The 16,949-nt window shown below is 44.3% G+C and overlaps 1 protein-coding gene across 3 annotated transcripts in view; it reads left to right on the top strand.

The window, feature by feature from the left end:
* COL26A1 (collagen type XXVI alpha 1 chain) overlaps positions 1-8,363 on the top strand; it is a 218,325-nt gene extending 209,962 nt beyond the window's left edge. For all 3 annotated transcript variants that reach the window (XM_048824217.2, XM_048824218.2, XM_048824215.2), the window contains one exon: positions 2,913-8,363. In XM_048824217.2, coding sequence (XP_048680174.2) covers positions 2,913-3,079 — 167 coding nt within the window. In that variant the 3' untranslated portion in view covers positions 3,080-8,363. The remainder of the gene's footprint in view (positions 1-2,912) is intronic.
* Positions 8,364-16,949: the final 8,586 nt, after the last annotated feature.

The following is a 16,949-nucleotide window of genomic DNA, read 5'->3' on the forward strand; positions in this document are numbered from 1 at the left end:
ACTTAGAGCATGTGTCTTATTGAAAAATCAATGAAACTCAGGCTGCTAAATCCCTGTCACATTCAAAAATAGGACTTAGGCACTTTTGGCAATTTAACCCGTGAATGTATTAGTTTGCTTTGTCCTCCCCACCCCCATTCCTCCTGACTTGTTCCTCACACTTTGTGCATCTTGTCTTAGATTGTAAACTCTTCTGGGCAGGGACTGTTTTTCACCCTGTGTTTGAATAGCACAATCACGGTCCTGTAATTAGAGCCTCTAGGTGCAACCATAATACAAATAACTAAGAAACGGGGGAGGGGCAACACAGTGTTCAAGCACCAGGGACAAGCAAGAGATTATGCAGGAGGAAATCCACTGTATAGCTGTTCATGCTCTTCCTGGGGTCACACAAGGTAGCCAGAAAACGTAGGGCTTTATATAGGCCTGTTGTTCTCTCAACATAATAAGATTTAAATTAATTTGATACACAACTGCCTTAAAGTTGAGGACATAAAGATGTTCTAAAACAATCTGACAGCAGGAATAGTTACCCGCCCTCCCAGCTGTTCAGCACCCTGGGAAATGTACTTGATAGTTCAGTGAGAGAAGGAATTTGCAAAATATTTACAGCACGGCTAGAACATGAATGAGCACTTGACAACCTCAGCATTACCAGTGATAGCGTCAACTCCTGACTTGCATAGGCCTGCACTAGCAAAATCTAGCATGCATTGTACGGACAGTTTCCTTTCGAAGAATACTCAGGCAGTCTAAAGCTCCAAGCACTTTGCATTGGGTGTGATTCTCCAGTGCCCTTTACCTTGTGTATCCATTTATACTAGCGTAAAGGGGAAAGGCAGGATTTTAACACCCACTTGGCCTTGGTGTAAATGACTTGAAGGTGCAGGGCAATGGAAAACTGGGCACAGTGAGTTGAGTGAACTGATTCACTTTTTGGCTTGGTCTACTACACACAGATTTTATAGCAGTGTAATAGTGTTGGTTAAGGGGTGATTTACCAATATAGGACTTGTATTTATATTTAATTTCCAAACTTTGCCTCAATCTCTATGTTTATGTACAATTTAAAAACATAAATACATCACAAAATCGACCCTGCGTCATTTAAAGGCTGACACCCCCTGCCTCCCCCAAGACAACTCAATGGGAAAGGCCTCCACAAATAGGCTCTGGCATGCAGCCTGTCCGATCAGAGAGGGGAAAGCAAGGTCTAGAGTTGAGTGCCACTCACAGAGGAGGCCCTGCTCCCAGACATTTAGATTAATTAGCTCGAGCACCTCCATTGATCTCAACTGCTGGGAGACAGTTAAGGTTTGTAGGACCTAGAGCAATGTAGGCTGTAGAGATTAAGACCAATAACGTAAATTGCACCTAAAAATGGACTGGAAGCCAGATCTGGTTATTTGCCATTCATGCTGCAAAACAAAGCTTTGTGATACAGTGACAAAGGGAGTTAATTCATCTTAAATTTTCCCAACTAACTAACCTATTTTTATAAATAATTGGTATTACAGACCTTCTTGTCCACTCTTTAAGGCCAAAGAGAAGGTTGAATGCTGGAAGCTGCTTAGGGTCAAATCCAGTGTCTTTCATTAAACTAGTACAACCATAGAGTGCAAAGAAAGAGCTGTTTGCATGCAGTGGTTCTATTGTAGTGAAATTGATTTTTATTGAGCGGAGACAGCCCCCCAAGCTGTGAGGCCACCCACAATTTTAATCAGCTGGCGCTAAGGATCCGACCCTGCTCCCGCTGTGGGCACTGAGATTTTTGCCATTGACATCAGTGCAGGAGACCCAAGCCAAAATGCCAATTACATGCTATCATTGTCAGACAAAGCGCCAGAATCCACGTGGTTTTGGAAACCAGAACCACCACCCAAGCAACAAAGCAAAACATACCAACACAAACTTTTCCCCACGCAACAGGCTGGAAGCTTGAGATAATCGGAGCGTATTGACCAGCCCTACAGAACAGAACAGCAGGACCCAGGAAAAGCCCAGTTTTGGCAATGCTTATTTCCAGCTAGCGCAGCACCAATCCCTATGCACTGGGGTACTCGCTTGAATTAGAAATACTGCCTGATGTGAGCTGGAGGTCTGGGTAGGAAGGCTGGGCTCTTGGCAGGGAAACAAACAAGTGTCCATTACTGAGGGCAAAAGGAAAAGAAACAGGGGCATTAACATTGGAGAGTCAGCATTATGGGTTTCTGTGTCTAAGCACTTGAAAAGGACTTTGGCCATAGACCAAATGTACAATTAGCATTATGGGGCAGGATCATTGTAGAAAGGCTCCTCACCATAAGAGGAAGCATGGCCTGATGTCTAAGGTGCTGGGAGACTAGACTGCTGGGATTTATTGCCAGCGGTAGCTAATTAGCTGTGTGAGCTGGGGTAAGTGCCTGTGCCTTGGTTTCCCCATCTCTAACATGTGTAGAATGATACTTAGTAACTCCTTAGGAGTGTTGAGTCTTCATGTTTGCTCAATGAGTGTTTAAATGACCCTTGGCATTTCTATAACTGCTGACAACTAAGGACCACAAGGTATTGCTGTTATGTTAATCGTGTTGATTATGGAGCTGCTGAAGGATCAGCTGAGAACAAACCCCGCTGTGCTAGGTGCTGTACAAACAGTAGTAGGCAGTCCCTTCCCCAAAGAGCTTACAATCTACAATGAAACAGGGGACAGGGTATGATACACAAGCAAAGTGAGCAATGGGATAGTGGCAAAGGTCACGTTAGTTCCTTTTTTTGTTTTGGGAAGTGAGGCATTAGGAGTGCACCAGCTAAATGGAAAGAAAAGCGAAGGGAGAGGGGACATTGAAGGGAAGGAGAGAAGTGTAAGAAGGGCAGGGACTTTGTTTCCTCCATAATAGGAGAGTAAACTCTCCCTTGGCTTTATCTCCTTTCAGATTCTTTATCTTCCATGGAGCCGGGCTCAGGGCAGGAAGTGATCCTAGGCTCCTCCCTACGAACGAGCATCAAGATCAAACGCGGTGGCCGTGAGCAGCGGCACCAGCCCTATCAGTTCCTCTCTTCGCTGCTGGAAGACAGCGAAGCCAAAAGGAAAAGCAACTGAATGAAACAGGAGCATTTGTGCATTCTAAAGCCCATTCGCTGATTAAAGATACAGTATCCTAGTGCTTAATCACAGTGTGCAGAAGGAAGTGGGTAGGAGGCTGCAGGGTTAGCAGTAGGGTTTCCTTGCCTGGACACTGCTAAACCATTACTGCAGGGAATGTCTTGATTTGCTCTTCATAAAAATATTTGAGCTACAGTTCTCTTCCCCCCCCTACTTCAGAATACACCAAATGGCAGGTATTCTTAAAAGCTATCCCTGGAAATGGCCCTGTTCAAGGGGTTTGATCCTCCCCCTCAAAAATTATTTGTTTAAAAGACTGCACAGCTGGCTCAGACATCATTCAGTTCTACCTTAGCTCAAAGCAAAAGCCCTGAGCAACATTATACTATTTTGATGGCATCTGGTTATTTTTAAACATGTTTTTTGTGTTCACACTATAATTTCCAGTTGAAGATACCCCTTTCAGTACTCCACTAAAGCCATGGAAATGTTTCTTTTTAAAGAGTAGATTGAAAAACTAAGAACTAATCACTTATTTGACAAATTTCATCTCTCTCTGAGGAGTATCTTTCAACAGATCATGATTTGTCTCAGAGGTGTTGGCTATTCACAACAAATTTGTATTTGGCAAATTTCATTTACCCTTGGGCTTTCTGACTGAAATTTTAAATCAGGGATTTGAGCTGTGTTGATTGATTGTGTGAATGGTGTCATATAGACCTTGTGGTATTCCTTCTGTTCCCTGATTGCATGAACAGCTTACTATCAAGGTTTCTGGTATAAATAATTACAGAATGTAAAATTTGCTTTTTGTGCATATTCAAGATCAACATTCTTGTTGCAAACATTCATAGGAAGCAAGATAAAATTGTATAAAGTTTGCATAAAATGAACACAAAATAGGTATAAACACAGCCAAGAAAAATTCATTTCTTATTCGGAACAAATCTGCACTGAAAATGTTTTGCAGTATTTACCCAGCTTTAGATCGTAAGCCGGAACTATTGATATATAGTTTTCTTTATATTGTGGGTATTTTTAAAAGTATCCATCATCTCCTACTAGTTTGAATCTGGAGGTGGTGTGTTGGCAAAACACAGTAGAAGGATTAGACTCTTGCCAGTGGTTTGTCTTCGAACATTTTGCTACAAGATAACATCATTTTGCAATAGCTCTTGTTATTGGGGAAACAGACTTCCACTGTTAAGAGGCTGAACAGAAATTTCACAAACAAATTGGACAAGTTAATGTTACTCATGTAGACAATTAAATTACTTTTTTTAATAGCAGGAGTGAATGACCAAGGCAACTGATAATAGGTTACAGAATCTTTCACTGTGGGTTCTAGCCCACGAAAGCTTATGCCCAAATAAATTTGTTAGGCTCTAAGGTGCTACAAGGACTCCTCATTGTTTTCACTGTTCAGTCACTGGTTCAAATCCTCTCCAAGGCACTAGTGAACAAATGTTGTTGTGTCTGTTATTTGGTGGCTTAAGTAAATTCATAGCATCACTCAGGCTCATTCCTAGTGCAAAATGTATCTACATCAAAAAGCCACCATTGAAATTCATTAGCACCTTTGTTGGCAACCTCAACAGAGAGACCAAGGCCTGAATGGCCCGTGGAGACAGAAGTACCCTCTTACTGCTAAAGGTGGTCCTCCTAGGTCAGCATGGAGGCAGGTGGAATGCTGAAAACTGGAATCTTGCACTCCAGTGGATGTAGTCTGTGCCTAGACTAAGGGGTTCAGGCTCTGGTGTGAGATATTTATGTATGTACATGTGCACACACACTCTCTGTCTACAGCGATACTGATAACTATATCAAAACATCCATATCAGGCCTCTAGACAGCATTGTATCACCAGCCACAAATAGTTTAAAACTCACCCCAAGTGAATGGATTTACATCCTTAAACTACCACCATTTTGCAAAGAATAGGTGACGGGGGAAGCTGATGACATAACAAAAAGCAACATCTTGAGCTGATAATGTGGTCTTCCCAGAGAAATCTCCCCGTGCTGTACAGTTAAACAATATGAACAGCCACTGAAGGACCAAAAGCTGCAGTAAATTTATTTCCTTAACATACTTTTGAATTTTGGTACCGACTAGGAAATTGTGAACAACAGTAGAGCTACATTCCATAGTCAAGGGGTATAGTAAGATCCTTGCTTGGATCCATTTAAGGTAGTGATTGGGCAAGTTAAATCAGCCCAAAATGTGGAGGCAAAGCAAAATACGATCAGGTGCTAATCCCCATAAGCCATCAGAGACTTCAAAGAACTTTAAACTCAGTGCAACACTTTAGGAGATGCAACCATAAAAAGCAGATGTTTGGCTCCTGTGCAGCTGTGTACATTGCATTCTGGGTTAGTTGTAGCGTTGATGTGATACAGGTAAACAGGGAGCAATAACCCAGCCTGGAGCGAATAAAAGGGTTTGTCAATCTCAGTAAGGCATTGATCGAGAGCAATGGTCACACGCTGGTGTGACTTCTAGGACAATAAAATGAGGCCTTCAGAGGAGATGTTAGTTGCAAGCCCACGGCTACATCCAGTGACTTTGTGTATATACACAATTCTGAATGAGATCAGTATCTTTTAGAAATAGTTGGCAGCCATCTCTCAGTCTAAATACAAACAAATGCAAAGAGCACAACTCTACCAAGACATCTGGTAGACAAACAAACATCAAAAGCCCTGTGACCATTTTCTTCCATTCACTAACTGAGGTGGAATGGAGTTGTATAAAGGGAATTTAGACCACGAAGTCTTGTTGAGGGGCAGCTGTTTTATAACACAGCCATGCCATATTTGCACTAGTTTTGTTCTTGGACTGGTCTGTTTCCTTTTAGGAAAAACTCGTTGACCACAACAGGCTTTGATAAGTCAGCCACTGGTTAGAAATTTACAAGAGGTGCCTGGTTACTTCTGTTGATAGATAATCTGGGGTCCTATCCTGTACCGCTTACCAGGCAGAGTGCTAATTACCCTCATGTCTAGTAGTGAGCGTTCAGGAAATTGTTTCTTAAGGCATAATGAGAAATCACCGTTTGATCAAAAGATTTATACTGGTGTGAGCTGCATTTCATCTGATCACTAGGGAAGAGTTTTCCCATAGCAGGACCCAGTGGCAAAGCCAAACAACCCTCCTACCTGATATTTAAAAAGGGAAATACCAATATTCCGTTTTGATGATCCCATGGAGGTAATTTGGGAAGGGGGAGAGAAGTTAGGCAGTGTAGGTCCAATTAGTAGTTCCCTGAGATTTTGGAGTCCCCCAAATGAGTTAAAGGGGACAGTTTTTGTTCCCACAACTTAGTATTTGGGAATTAAAAAACAATTGCATTAGCTTGATGAGTAATCTCTTTAGTTGATTCGCATTTGACTAGCACACTGGGTTTTAATTAAATTATTTAGAACAACGTAGTGGTAAAATGAAAAAGTTAATTGAAATGGTTTGCAATTAATCCTCGCAGATTGATTGTCAGAAGGCAGGTTTAGGTTCAGATTGCAACACCATTTTAATTACCAACTTTCACAGATTTCTATGAAGACCTATGTAATTCTTTGCTCCCAAGACTCCTTGTTTTGCTTAGCTACATCTATCTATTAATGTGGTACTGTATCTTTAATCTGGGTAACGATAGGACCATATAGTGTGGACATTGTCACTGGACTAGGGTTTAATTCCTCACTAATAAATCAATTAGACCACATTGTGATGCAGTCTTAGTTAAAAAAAAAAAAGTTATAAAGGTGACCATAACCTCATATGTTGACATGAATGATATTTGTGACTAAAATAAACCACTCCAACCACATTTTCCCTCTTAGGCAGGATACTAAGATTCATTTTAGCCTGGGCATATGCATTTTACCATCTCTGTGTAATTTAGGGGGTGGACATATTTCATTTGCGTGCTAATTTAGAAATATACTTTAATTGAAATGTTAGTGCTTTATCTTACATACATGCTGTGCACTACCATAGTGTGTTCTTTTGCCTTTGTTAAGACTTCTTTGGGATTTTTAAAGTACTTCTCTGACCTCCCATACTTTTCAACTTGGATTGGTTCTGGTAGTAGAAAAAAAAATGTTCCCTGCCTTGCGCTACCCAGAAGCCATGGCTGCATATTGCACAGTATAATACGTTGTCATTTATGCACCCCAACTTTCACTAGTGCTCTGGTACCCTCCTGGGAAATAGAGAATGCTTCACTCCAGAGTATCCAATACACATTTATTCTAAAGACTTGACAGCAATGCAGGAAAACAGGAATAAGCTAGAGATAAGGGTCATATCCTGCTTCCACTGATGTCCACAGAGCTCTTGCCATTGACTTTAATGGGAGCAAGAATAGGCCACATGTTCAAATCCAGATCTTCAGTTAGTGTAAATTGGGACAGGCCCAGTGATGTCAGTGAAACTATGACTATTTACACTAGATCTGGCTCACAACCTTTGGCACTGAACCAAAATCCCAGATCCAATCTATAGAATAAACGTTGTTAAAGTAGAAACCCATCAACTACACCTATGACTTCAGGAAGGCAGACAGACAAACTAATTCTGGGATTACATGAAGGTAGGTTCTCAAGTGACTAATTGGAAATCCCTTCTAGTCCACAATTATGACCTCTGTATTATTCAAGATTACATTCCATTCTGCTCCAGCACTGGGGTGGGGGGAAGGGGGGGTTAAACTACTTATTCTGAAATCAAGCGAATCAAAGGTGCTATAAATGTCCATGAAACACATTCCCAATCATAGAAGAAAACGTGAACTTTTTTCACGTTATTTTACACAGTACTTTTTTTATTTATAGCCGTGTGTTGTGTGTGTGCAAGGGGTCCCAGCTTTTCTAATTGTAATAAATTCTACAATCATTTGATCTTTTATAGTGAAGTCACATACTGTATCTTGTGATTGTGTGTAATTTTTAACAGAACAACAACAAATGAACTCATTTCTGACAGGCTCCAACGTTTGTCATCAGACTTCACTAAAGGACAAATAGAAAAACCCCAACCTGTTAGCTCCAGATCTTGCATGGTTACTTCTCTGTTTTCATATTGCCATATTATTGTTCACGGTATCTATTTCTCTTTATTGGCGATGGGGTTTGTTACTGTATAGGGAATGTTTTGTATTCAGCATTTTTTTGTTTTGTTTTTGTTTTTTTAAACAGAGCAGAGTGGGAACAATATTCAAGAACCCACAAATACCGAAGACCTTTCATGTAATGCACTGAGAAATAAACATACTGTAAGTGAACATGGCATGTCGTAGCCTGTATTTCAAGGTCTTTGGCTGATTCAGGCAGATTCTCTTCCCAAAGGCTTAAATCTCTCTTTCTTGCCACTTTCACTTTCTTTCACTGCCTTTCGTAGTATCGTACAAGGTTGTAAGAACCTCTGTCTCCTTGTAACAGGGACATGAATGAGGGACTCAGCCCAGTTCTTAGTTTCCTGACTGAGATCAAGATGACAAATTTACAGATTCCACGTGTCACCTTTAGTAGCAGAATCACAGTGTGGTGTTCATGGAGGCCCTTGGTAACTGAAGGCAGGTTGGAGTGATTTCATTGCCTCGGGTGGAGTTAACCCCCCCTCTGGATGATGCTAAATCATCCTGGTCAGATACAACATCCCTGGGGCTTGTACAAATAAAGTTGGAGAGCAAATGTTCTGTCTCTGGAAGGGAGCAGATTACGCCCACTATCGCAGCTATTGCAAAGAGAAAAAATCGTCCTTCCCCGCCCCGCCTCTCTCCATTTGCAGCTCTGCTCTCTCGTGTACTTCTCCTGCCAAGTCATTCACACAGACAGCACCCAATTCACACATGCGTAAACCTGACTGGCCCAAATCCTGTACTGCACTAGGTGCACAAAGCAGCCCTCACCCCGCACAGCCAGCCGCAAGAGGCACCCTGGTGTAGCGGAATCCTCCAGTGGTGTTCAGGTGACACAGCTCTTCCTACACCTCTTGCCCTCCCTGCTGCTGAAATACAGGCTGTGGCCAAGGGAGGCCACACAAGCCCCACTGCTTCCTGGCTGCTGTATCAGCCTGTTGGAGACCTTGTGCCCAGCTGACACCGGGGTTTGGAGAATGTAAAACTCTCCATTGGCTCTCTCCCTTTTGCTCTGCGCTCCGTGGTCTTTGGCTAGAGCAAAGGTTCCGGGTCATTGATTGCAGTGGTGTTGTTACTCATTTATGCTGGTGTGAATGGGGCTGGCAGCATTTACATCTTGTTCTCCAGCCAGGACTGCCAATGCCGTATTCCTGGAGGATTCATCACGACAATCTTTAATTCCTGGAGACTCCAGGGCAATCCTGGAGGCTGGTCATCCCTCTCTCCAGACCATTCACCCACATTCAAAACAGCAGTTGGCAGGTTTCCCAGACTCATGCTGGCATGGTTACATTGCAGCTATCGAGAGCCCCGTCCTCCAGCTAAGGCTGAGCACATCACGTAAACAAAAGAAAATGTCAATGAACCCAAACTCAAGGCCTCCACCTCATCACATTCTTCCTTGCAACACTGATAGGGACATGATCAAGGCTGCCTGATGTAACCACCCTTGCCCCTGCAGCACTTGTGTGGCTCTCTTGCTTACCCTGGTGGCACCAGCTACTACAGTGTCTCCTCACTGCAATGAAACATTCACAGCTGGCCTGGCTCGGCTGACTCGGGCTTGTGGGACTAGAGTATTGCAGCGTAGACATTTGAGCTTGATCTGGAGTCTGGGCTCTGAGACCCTCCTGCCTCGCTGGGTGTTTTATTGCAGCGTAGACATACGTTTAGACTATTAATCCTTGTGACAGGCCTGTGAGGCAGCACAGTGCTATTATCCCCATGTTTCAGATGGGGAAGGGAAAGACTAAGGGTGATATTCACAAGAGGAACTCAGGCATTGCAATGCTCAGAATCTACCATCAGGTAGAGGGGAAATTTGAACCTGGGTCTCCTGCATCCTGGGTGAGTGCTCCAACTGCTGAGCTGAAAGTGATAAAGGGGTCCACTGACACCACCACCATCACCATTTTGTGCTAGGCCTGATCCAGTAGGTGATCTCTGAGCAGGCCAGATAAGCAAGGGAATGCCTAGTTTAAGGATCCCACAGGGACTTCAAACATGTCCAGTGTGACAGAAATGCAGGCACCATGGAGACTTTACCAGCAGAAAGGTAGGCACCTACAGGGTTAGGTGGCAGCTGAGGGGCTTGGGGGGTTAGGGATCTAAATGTTGGTTTTAGGTGACTAACGTAGCAGTTACATGTTGAATTCCCTTTGTGGATCTACTCCAGAGTGACTCAGAATCAGGCCCACAGGGCAGATCTGCCTCGAAGGGAAAAGCCTGTGCAAGTGTTTGGAATTTAAGACCTTTCTGCATGCAGAAAACCTGTCTCATTCCAACAGAGAGCGGGGAGACAGCACAGGAGCACATCTTGGGGTATTCCCATGAGAGGGACAGGCTGAGCCCTGTGGCCCAGGGCTCGACTGGACATAGTACTGCAGCATCTGGGGGGGTTCGGGGACTCTGTGCTGTGGTTCAAATTTTCATCGACACACAACTTTGAGGTTCATGTTCAGTTCAACTCTAGATAACTATTAAACCTTAGACTTTGTTCTCTAAATGAATTTGCCAAGAGGGAGAGCCCAGTCAGCGTTTGAGAGGCTCCTGGGAGCACCTCTCTACTGCACCTGCTCCTCTCTCCAGGATGGGTGAGGCACTGATATACCTGGTGACGGGAGGATGTGGTTTCATTGGGGAGCACATTGTGGAGCTGCTGTGCGAGCAGGGCTATGTCAGCGAAGTCCGGGTCTTTGACTCACTGGCAGGAGAGGAAGTGAAGAAGTTTGCCACAGGTAAGGAAATATTATGTACTAGCAATAGCCTCTCTTCCTTTCAAAGAAGCAATTGTTCCACTTATACTATGCCCACCACGAAGCTATCTCCATCATAAGATACCATACCAAAGCGACAGGCATGGCGTAAGAACCTGACCAGAACAGACGACAAATAGTAACTTCCTGCTACGAAAAGGCTAACACAGGACTGAAACCACACAGAGAGAGGACCTGTATTGACTTATCTACTAGACATGCTGCCAGGGGACAGAGAGTCCTGGATCGAGCGTCAGTTATGACGATATGTAAGATGTGCACTCCCTGAGCCCAGCCACCAGGTGGACGACACAGCTAACTGGTTACAGCTGCCTTAGTGGTCTGGTTACCAGCTGGAACACACAACAGCAAGATAAATCCAACCTGTCAAACAGCTCCATCCCAAACAAGGTTCTGCCCCAAGTACAAAAAATTGACAGGACTACAGATGCGAGCTCAGTTTCTGGTATGCAGAATGAAATAATTGGAAGGAACCTTCTATCAGAGTCCTCCTGCACTTTGCCCGAGGAACTAGAGACGACCATTAGTGAACAGGTGTATAATTAAACTAATCCACCCTGAGCATTGTTGCATAGCTGCCTTTTCTCTTTAACCAGAGCTTATTACTGTACGGCGCATTGGAAAAACAGCACCTTTCACTGGAATCTTAAACATACATCCATGCAGAGCACTATGCCCAGCGACCAGTGCTCTGTATCGGGCGTAACCCTGGGAGTTTCCGAGCATGCTCCACTTGTTTTTTTGTGGGAGGGAGGAGAGTCGTCTTGTTGTTTCATCTAGAGGCTGTCAGAATGAATGCTCAGAACAAGAGGAGATTCCAGGGGGTACCCAAGGGACGGATTCCCATGCATGGCTAATGGGTGCTGGAGTATGAGTTTGTTAGTGGCACCTGGGCATCTGCTGGCTGACATGACTGCAGTGAAGCAGGGTTACTGGGACTACAGTGCAAATCCCCACAGAAGTAGGAGTTGATGGCCTGTCTACGCTTCATATTTAGGTCGGCATAGCTGCCGTGCTCGGAGGTGGGGAACATCATCTGCCAACCTAACTCTGGGTGTAGATACAGGTAGGTCGATGGAAAAATGCTTCCATGGACCTAGCTACCATCATTGAGGGAAGCAGAGTTCCTACAGCAAAGGAACAACCCCGTCCGGCGCTGTACACTATGGGATTACAACAGCGCAGCTGTGGCATCATAGCGGCTAGACTGTAGGCCTGGCCTAAGGCTGTTAGAGAACAGGAATCCATGGAGTTGCACCTTGGTCTGAATTTGACTTCTTTTGTTTCAGACCTAATTTTCAGCTGTCACGAGTACGTAACCAAAGTTGCTTACAGTGTCAGAGATCCCTTCCGGGCACTGAGTCCTGGTTCAGGGGATTCCTACACTACGTGGCAGATCTGACCAAAATGGGCCAGAGAGAAGTAACACGTTTAGAAGTAATTCTGGGACACAGAAGAAAATAAATCCCAACAGCCCAGGTTTTCTAGCACAGTTGATTCCTTGCCCCATCCTTTTAGAATTGCCTTTCTTGGGGCCTGATCCTGACAGGTGTGAGCACCTACAATTCCGGTTAAGTCCCTGGAGTTGTGGGTGTTCTGGACCTCTCAGGCGTGGGACATTAGTGTCACAATCAGCTTAGTTCCCCTGCAGCACTTGCCATCACACACACACACACACACACACACTCTCTCACACACACACAAACGTACGTGTTTGCAGTGGTGAGAGCGAAAGAATATTGGGGAGATTGGCAGGCTTTAAAGACCTCACTCCTCAGGCTGTGCTAAATGGAGAGGGAAAAAATGGTCCCTCCACGGCTGCAATGTATGAGATTTGATCTCACTCCAGAGGGCCAGTGAGGTGGTAAGAAACACAAGCCACCTGGGCATTTCTGTATCTCTCACGCACTGTTTGATCCTCAGACTCTCTGGCTGCTGCATTTGCAGGGAGATTGGCTTTCCTGCCCCTTACTTGGTTGCTGAAATATTCATTATGATTAAGTAGGTCACAGCTGAGTCAATAGGACTCCATAAAGCCTTGGAATCGGATCAAACCCATGGAGGACGGCAGTTCCTAAACTTTCCCATAGGGTCTCCCAACCATGTGGTCCACCTACCCTCCCAATCTCCTAACATCCTTGTGGCAAATACAACATGTAACCCAGTGGTGAGTGGGTCTGACAGGTCCCCTCTGCCCCAGACACATCCTCACCAGTGGGCTCCAATTGCTAGCTGAGAAAAGTGAGGGGAGGAGTCAATGTTTTCGTAGCTTCCTTCAGTGCAAGGTAACCGCTTGAAACAAGCAGAGTGCCACCTTTCTGGGATAGCAAGTGCCGTGGGGGGCACCAGCAATCCACAGACTACAGCTTGGGAACGGAGGGTGTAGAAGATAGGTGTCTCCTTCAGGCTGAGTTTCACTGAAGGAACATTTATGGTGGTATAGGAGTTCACTGCATAGGAGTAGTCTGTACCTGCAGGCCCTGAACCTCTGCCCAGAGGCTAGGCCTAACCCAGCTAGGAGTAGAGGCACTAGCCCACCAACTGTAGTGGCCAGAAAGCTGCTGAATTGGCCACCATCCTGTAGAGGTGGCCATTCCGCACTCTTGCGAGACAGGACTACCGTGCCCTCTGAGCCCCATTTCCCCAAGCTAAGGAGACTGCGCCTTTCCATGCCAAACCGACCTGTTATCGCCTTCACTCACATTAGAGAAAGTCCAGGAAATACAGTGAGCCAACCTCTAGCCAGGTATTCTGAACTACAGTGCAGGAGAATGGGCTAAATCCTGCCTGACCACCCCAACACCCTGGTGAAGTAAGGAAATAACTAGTAGTAGCTGCAGAAGTAGGCAGGTACAGTATTGCTGGGCCAAGGAGAAGGGAGAGCCCAGAAGCAGGCCCCAGCATTGTGGAAAAAAAAACGTACGGAATGTAAGAGGCAAGGGGAACTTCCCTAGGCCATTTCTAAACCAACCTATAATTCTCTATTTTATTCTATACGTTTTTAAGCAATTTGCATAGAACCCTGTTTAATTTCTACAGGACTCTCGTAGCTTCGTCCCTGCTAATTTCTATAGGGCTTCTGCTGTAGTGAAATTCTGCTCCCCCATCACCAGCACCTGGGCACCCCTGTTCACTTGCATCTCTGCGGCCCTGTTGGCTTCAATTAATTAGTTCAGGTTTGTTCAGTACTATACTGTGTACGAGTGCGAGGCATTTATAATGACAGACCCTTGCTCCAATCCACAGCGCGTGTCAGCCAGCATAGTTCCATTGGAGTGAAGGACATACACCAGGTGAGTACCCAGGTCTCTGGGTGTAAAAGATACAGGGCCATATTCTGCCCTAATGCAACAGACTCAGTGGAGTGGTACTGTAAGACTGACAGACCCTGGTCGTCGGTAGGCGGGATCGAACCTGGGACCTCTGAAGCTAAATGCATGAGCCTCTACACTGCATGAGCTAAAAGCCAAAAGCCTTAGCTAAGGCTGTAGAGCCGACTCACTCTCTCTCTAAGTGGTCTTGGGGCCACTAGATGGGACAGAGCACCCCACCCAGGAGGTGTGTGGGTTACAGTAGCAAATTGCACGGGGTTTGAATTTGTCCCATGCAGAACAGGGTTTTATGTACAGGATTCTCCTTCTGCAGGAAGATGCTCCTTCATAGGTTTTTATTTCTGCATCTGGAGTTAAACGTTTTTTTTCCAGCTACCACTTGTGTGACAGTGATGAAAGGAGACATCCGAGACTACGCTCTGCTCCTCTCTGCCATGCGGGGAGTCCATGTGGTTATTCACACAGCTGCTATTGTGGACTACACAGATACTGTACCCTTTCGGGAAATGAAAGCTGTCAATGTTGCTGGTAAGCGCTTTAAAGCAAGGAACTAAGTACAGACTAATATTCACACATCATCTGTGTGCAGAGTCATGTAAAAGAACATGACACATACCCTCTCTGATGTAGTGCTTTTCTGCTTCCTGTAATTCAGAAGCACCACTTGGATGGTGGACTAGAAAAGTGACCTTTTCTTCATTAGCAAGAAAGTTTCTCTCTTGGCCCCTGACCCGAGTCGAGACCAGGCAATGACATTTGCTGCCAGTTCTACAAAGCTTTTATATGTGCAATGCCAAGTTACATGGAGAAGGAGCAAAATACAGCCCTGGCAAATAAGGCCTGAGCTACGCACAGATTTTGCACTGGGATAATTATGTTCGTTAGGGGAGTGATTTGTTTTACCAATATAGTTATAGGGGTATAAACCCCTGGTGCAGATGTAATTATACTCTTATGCATTATGATTTATTAGTTATACTGTAATAGCATCTAGAAGCCCACTCACGGACCAAGACAGCATGGTGCTAGGTCTTGTACAAATACAGAACAGAAAGACGGTCCCTGCTCCAAGTAGCTTACAATTACAAGAAGTAAGAAGATAAGGGAATAAAGCTAATGCAGTCCTTGGAGGCATGAACAGGGGACTCTTGAGTAGGAGTAGAGAAGTTATTTTGCCTCTGTATTTGGCACTAGTGCAACCCACTGCTGGAATACTGTGTCCAGTTCTGGTGTCCACAATTCAAGGACGACGTTGATAAATTGGAGAGGGTTCAGAGAAGAGCCATGAGAATGATTCAAGGATTAGAAACCAGGCCCTAGTGTGGTAGACTCAAGGGGCTCACTCTATTTAGCTCAACAAAGAGAAGGTTAAGGGGTGACTTGATCACAGTCTATAAGTTCCTACCTGTGGAATATATATTTAATAATGGGCTCCTCAATCTAGCAGAGAAAGGTCTAACAATCCAATGGCTCGAAATTGGAAGCTAGTCAAATTCAGACTGGAAAGAAGGTATAATTGTTTTTTAAACAGTGAGTAATTAACCACTGGAACAAATTGTCCTGGATGATTCTCCATCACTGACCATTTTAAAATCTGGATTGGATGTTTGTCTAATAGATCTGTTCTTGGAATTATTTTGGGGCCATTCTCTGGCCTGTGTTATATAGCAGGTCAGACTAAGATGATCACAATGGTCCCTTCTGGCCTTGGAATCTATGAAAAAAAAGCTATATCGGTATATTTATGCCAGTATAACTGCATCCACACTGGTACCAGTCTAGTTAAAGCCGTACATTTGTGTGGATACACAAGGCCTTACATACATGCGAGATTGTCCTCAGCATTCTCCCCCTGTCAATACCTACACAGACTTCCTGCCCATCTTACAAATTTGCCTAAATAACGTTGGTTCATAAACCCAGTGAATAAGCACAGGTTATAAAAAAATGAAATCCCCATTACAGCAAGAATTTCTAATGCACATCAGGCCACAAGCTGATATAACAGTTAACTGCAATGATGATCTTTATATTTTTCTTCCTATTTGGTTAATGCTTAAGGCACCTGTGATTTACTAATGCATTCAAGGCCAACATCCATTTCTCTATTTTTGTTGTTTTCAAGACTGATGCTTTAAAAAAAGTGGCTGTATTTTGTGAGTGCTGGTAATATTCAGAGAGCCCTCAGGGCTCTGTTTTCTAATGGTTTTGAGAGATCCTCTCTTCATTGTCTGCTTGAAATCAGCAGTTTATTGGAAAGGGATTACAGATCTCTGTGAACTCGGAGGACTTTCCTGTTGAACAGAGAAGGCCTCTGAAACTAGCCCAAAGAACTAGGCCATCTGGGCCATGATTTTCAGAAGTGACTAGTGATTGTGATTCCCTCTGCTTTTTGCGGAGTTCAATTTTAGACCCTTAAAATATTCCTCAGTTTCATGTGGTAGCTGCTCAGCACCTCTGAAGAATCAGGCTCTGATTAGATGAAAACTATCTGAAGCCGAGAAGGCCCGTTCTAAGTAATCAAGAAAACAAACATATGTAACAATTAAATGTAACATGCACCCATCCAGGATCTGCAAATTCAAGAGCAGAAGCTGAACGTCAGGGCAGGGATATTACAG

This window comes from Caretta caretta, chromosome 17 (genome assembly GCF_965140235.1).
Source record: "Caretta caretta isolate rCarCar2 chromosome 17, rCarCar1.hap1, whole genome shotgun sequence".
NCBI lineage: Eukaryota > Metazoa > Chordata > Testudines > Cheloniidae > Caretta > Caretta caretta.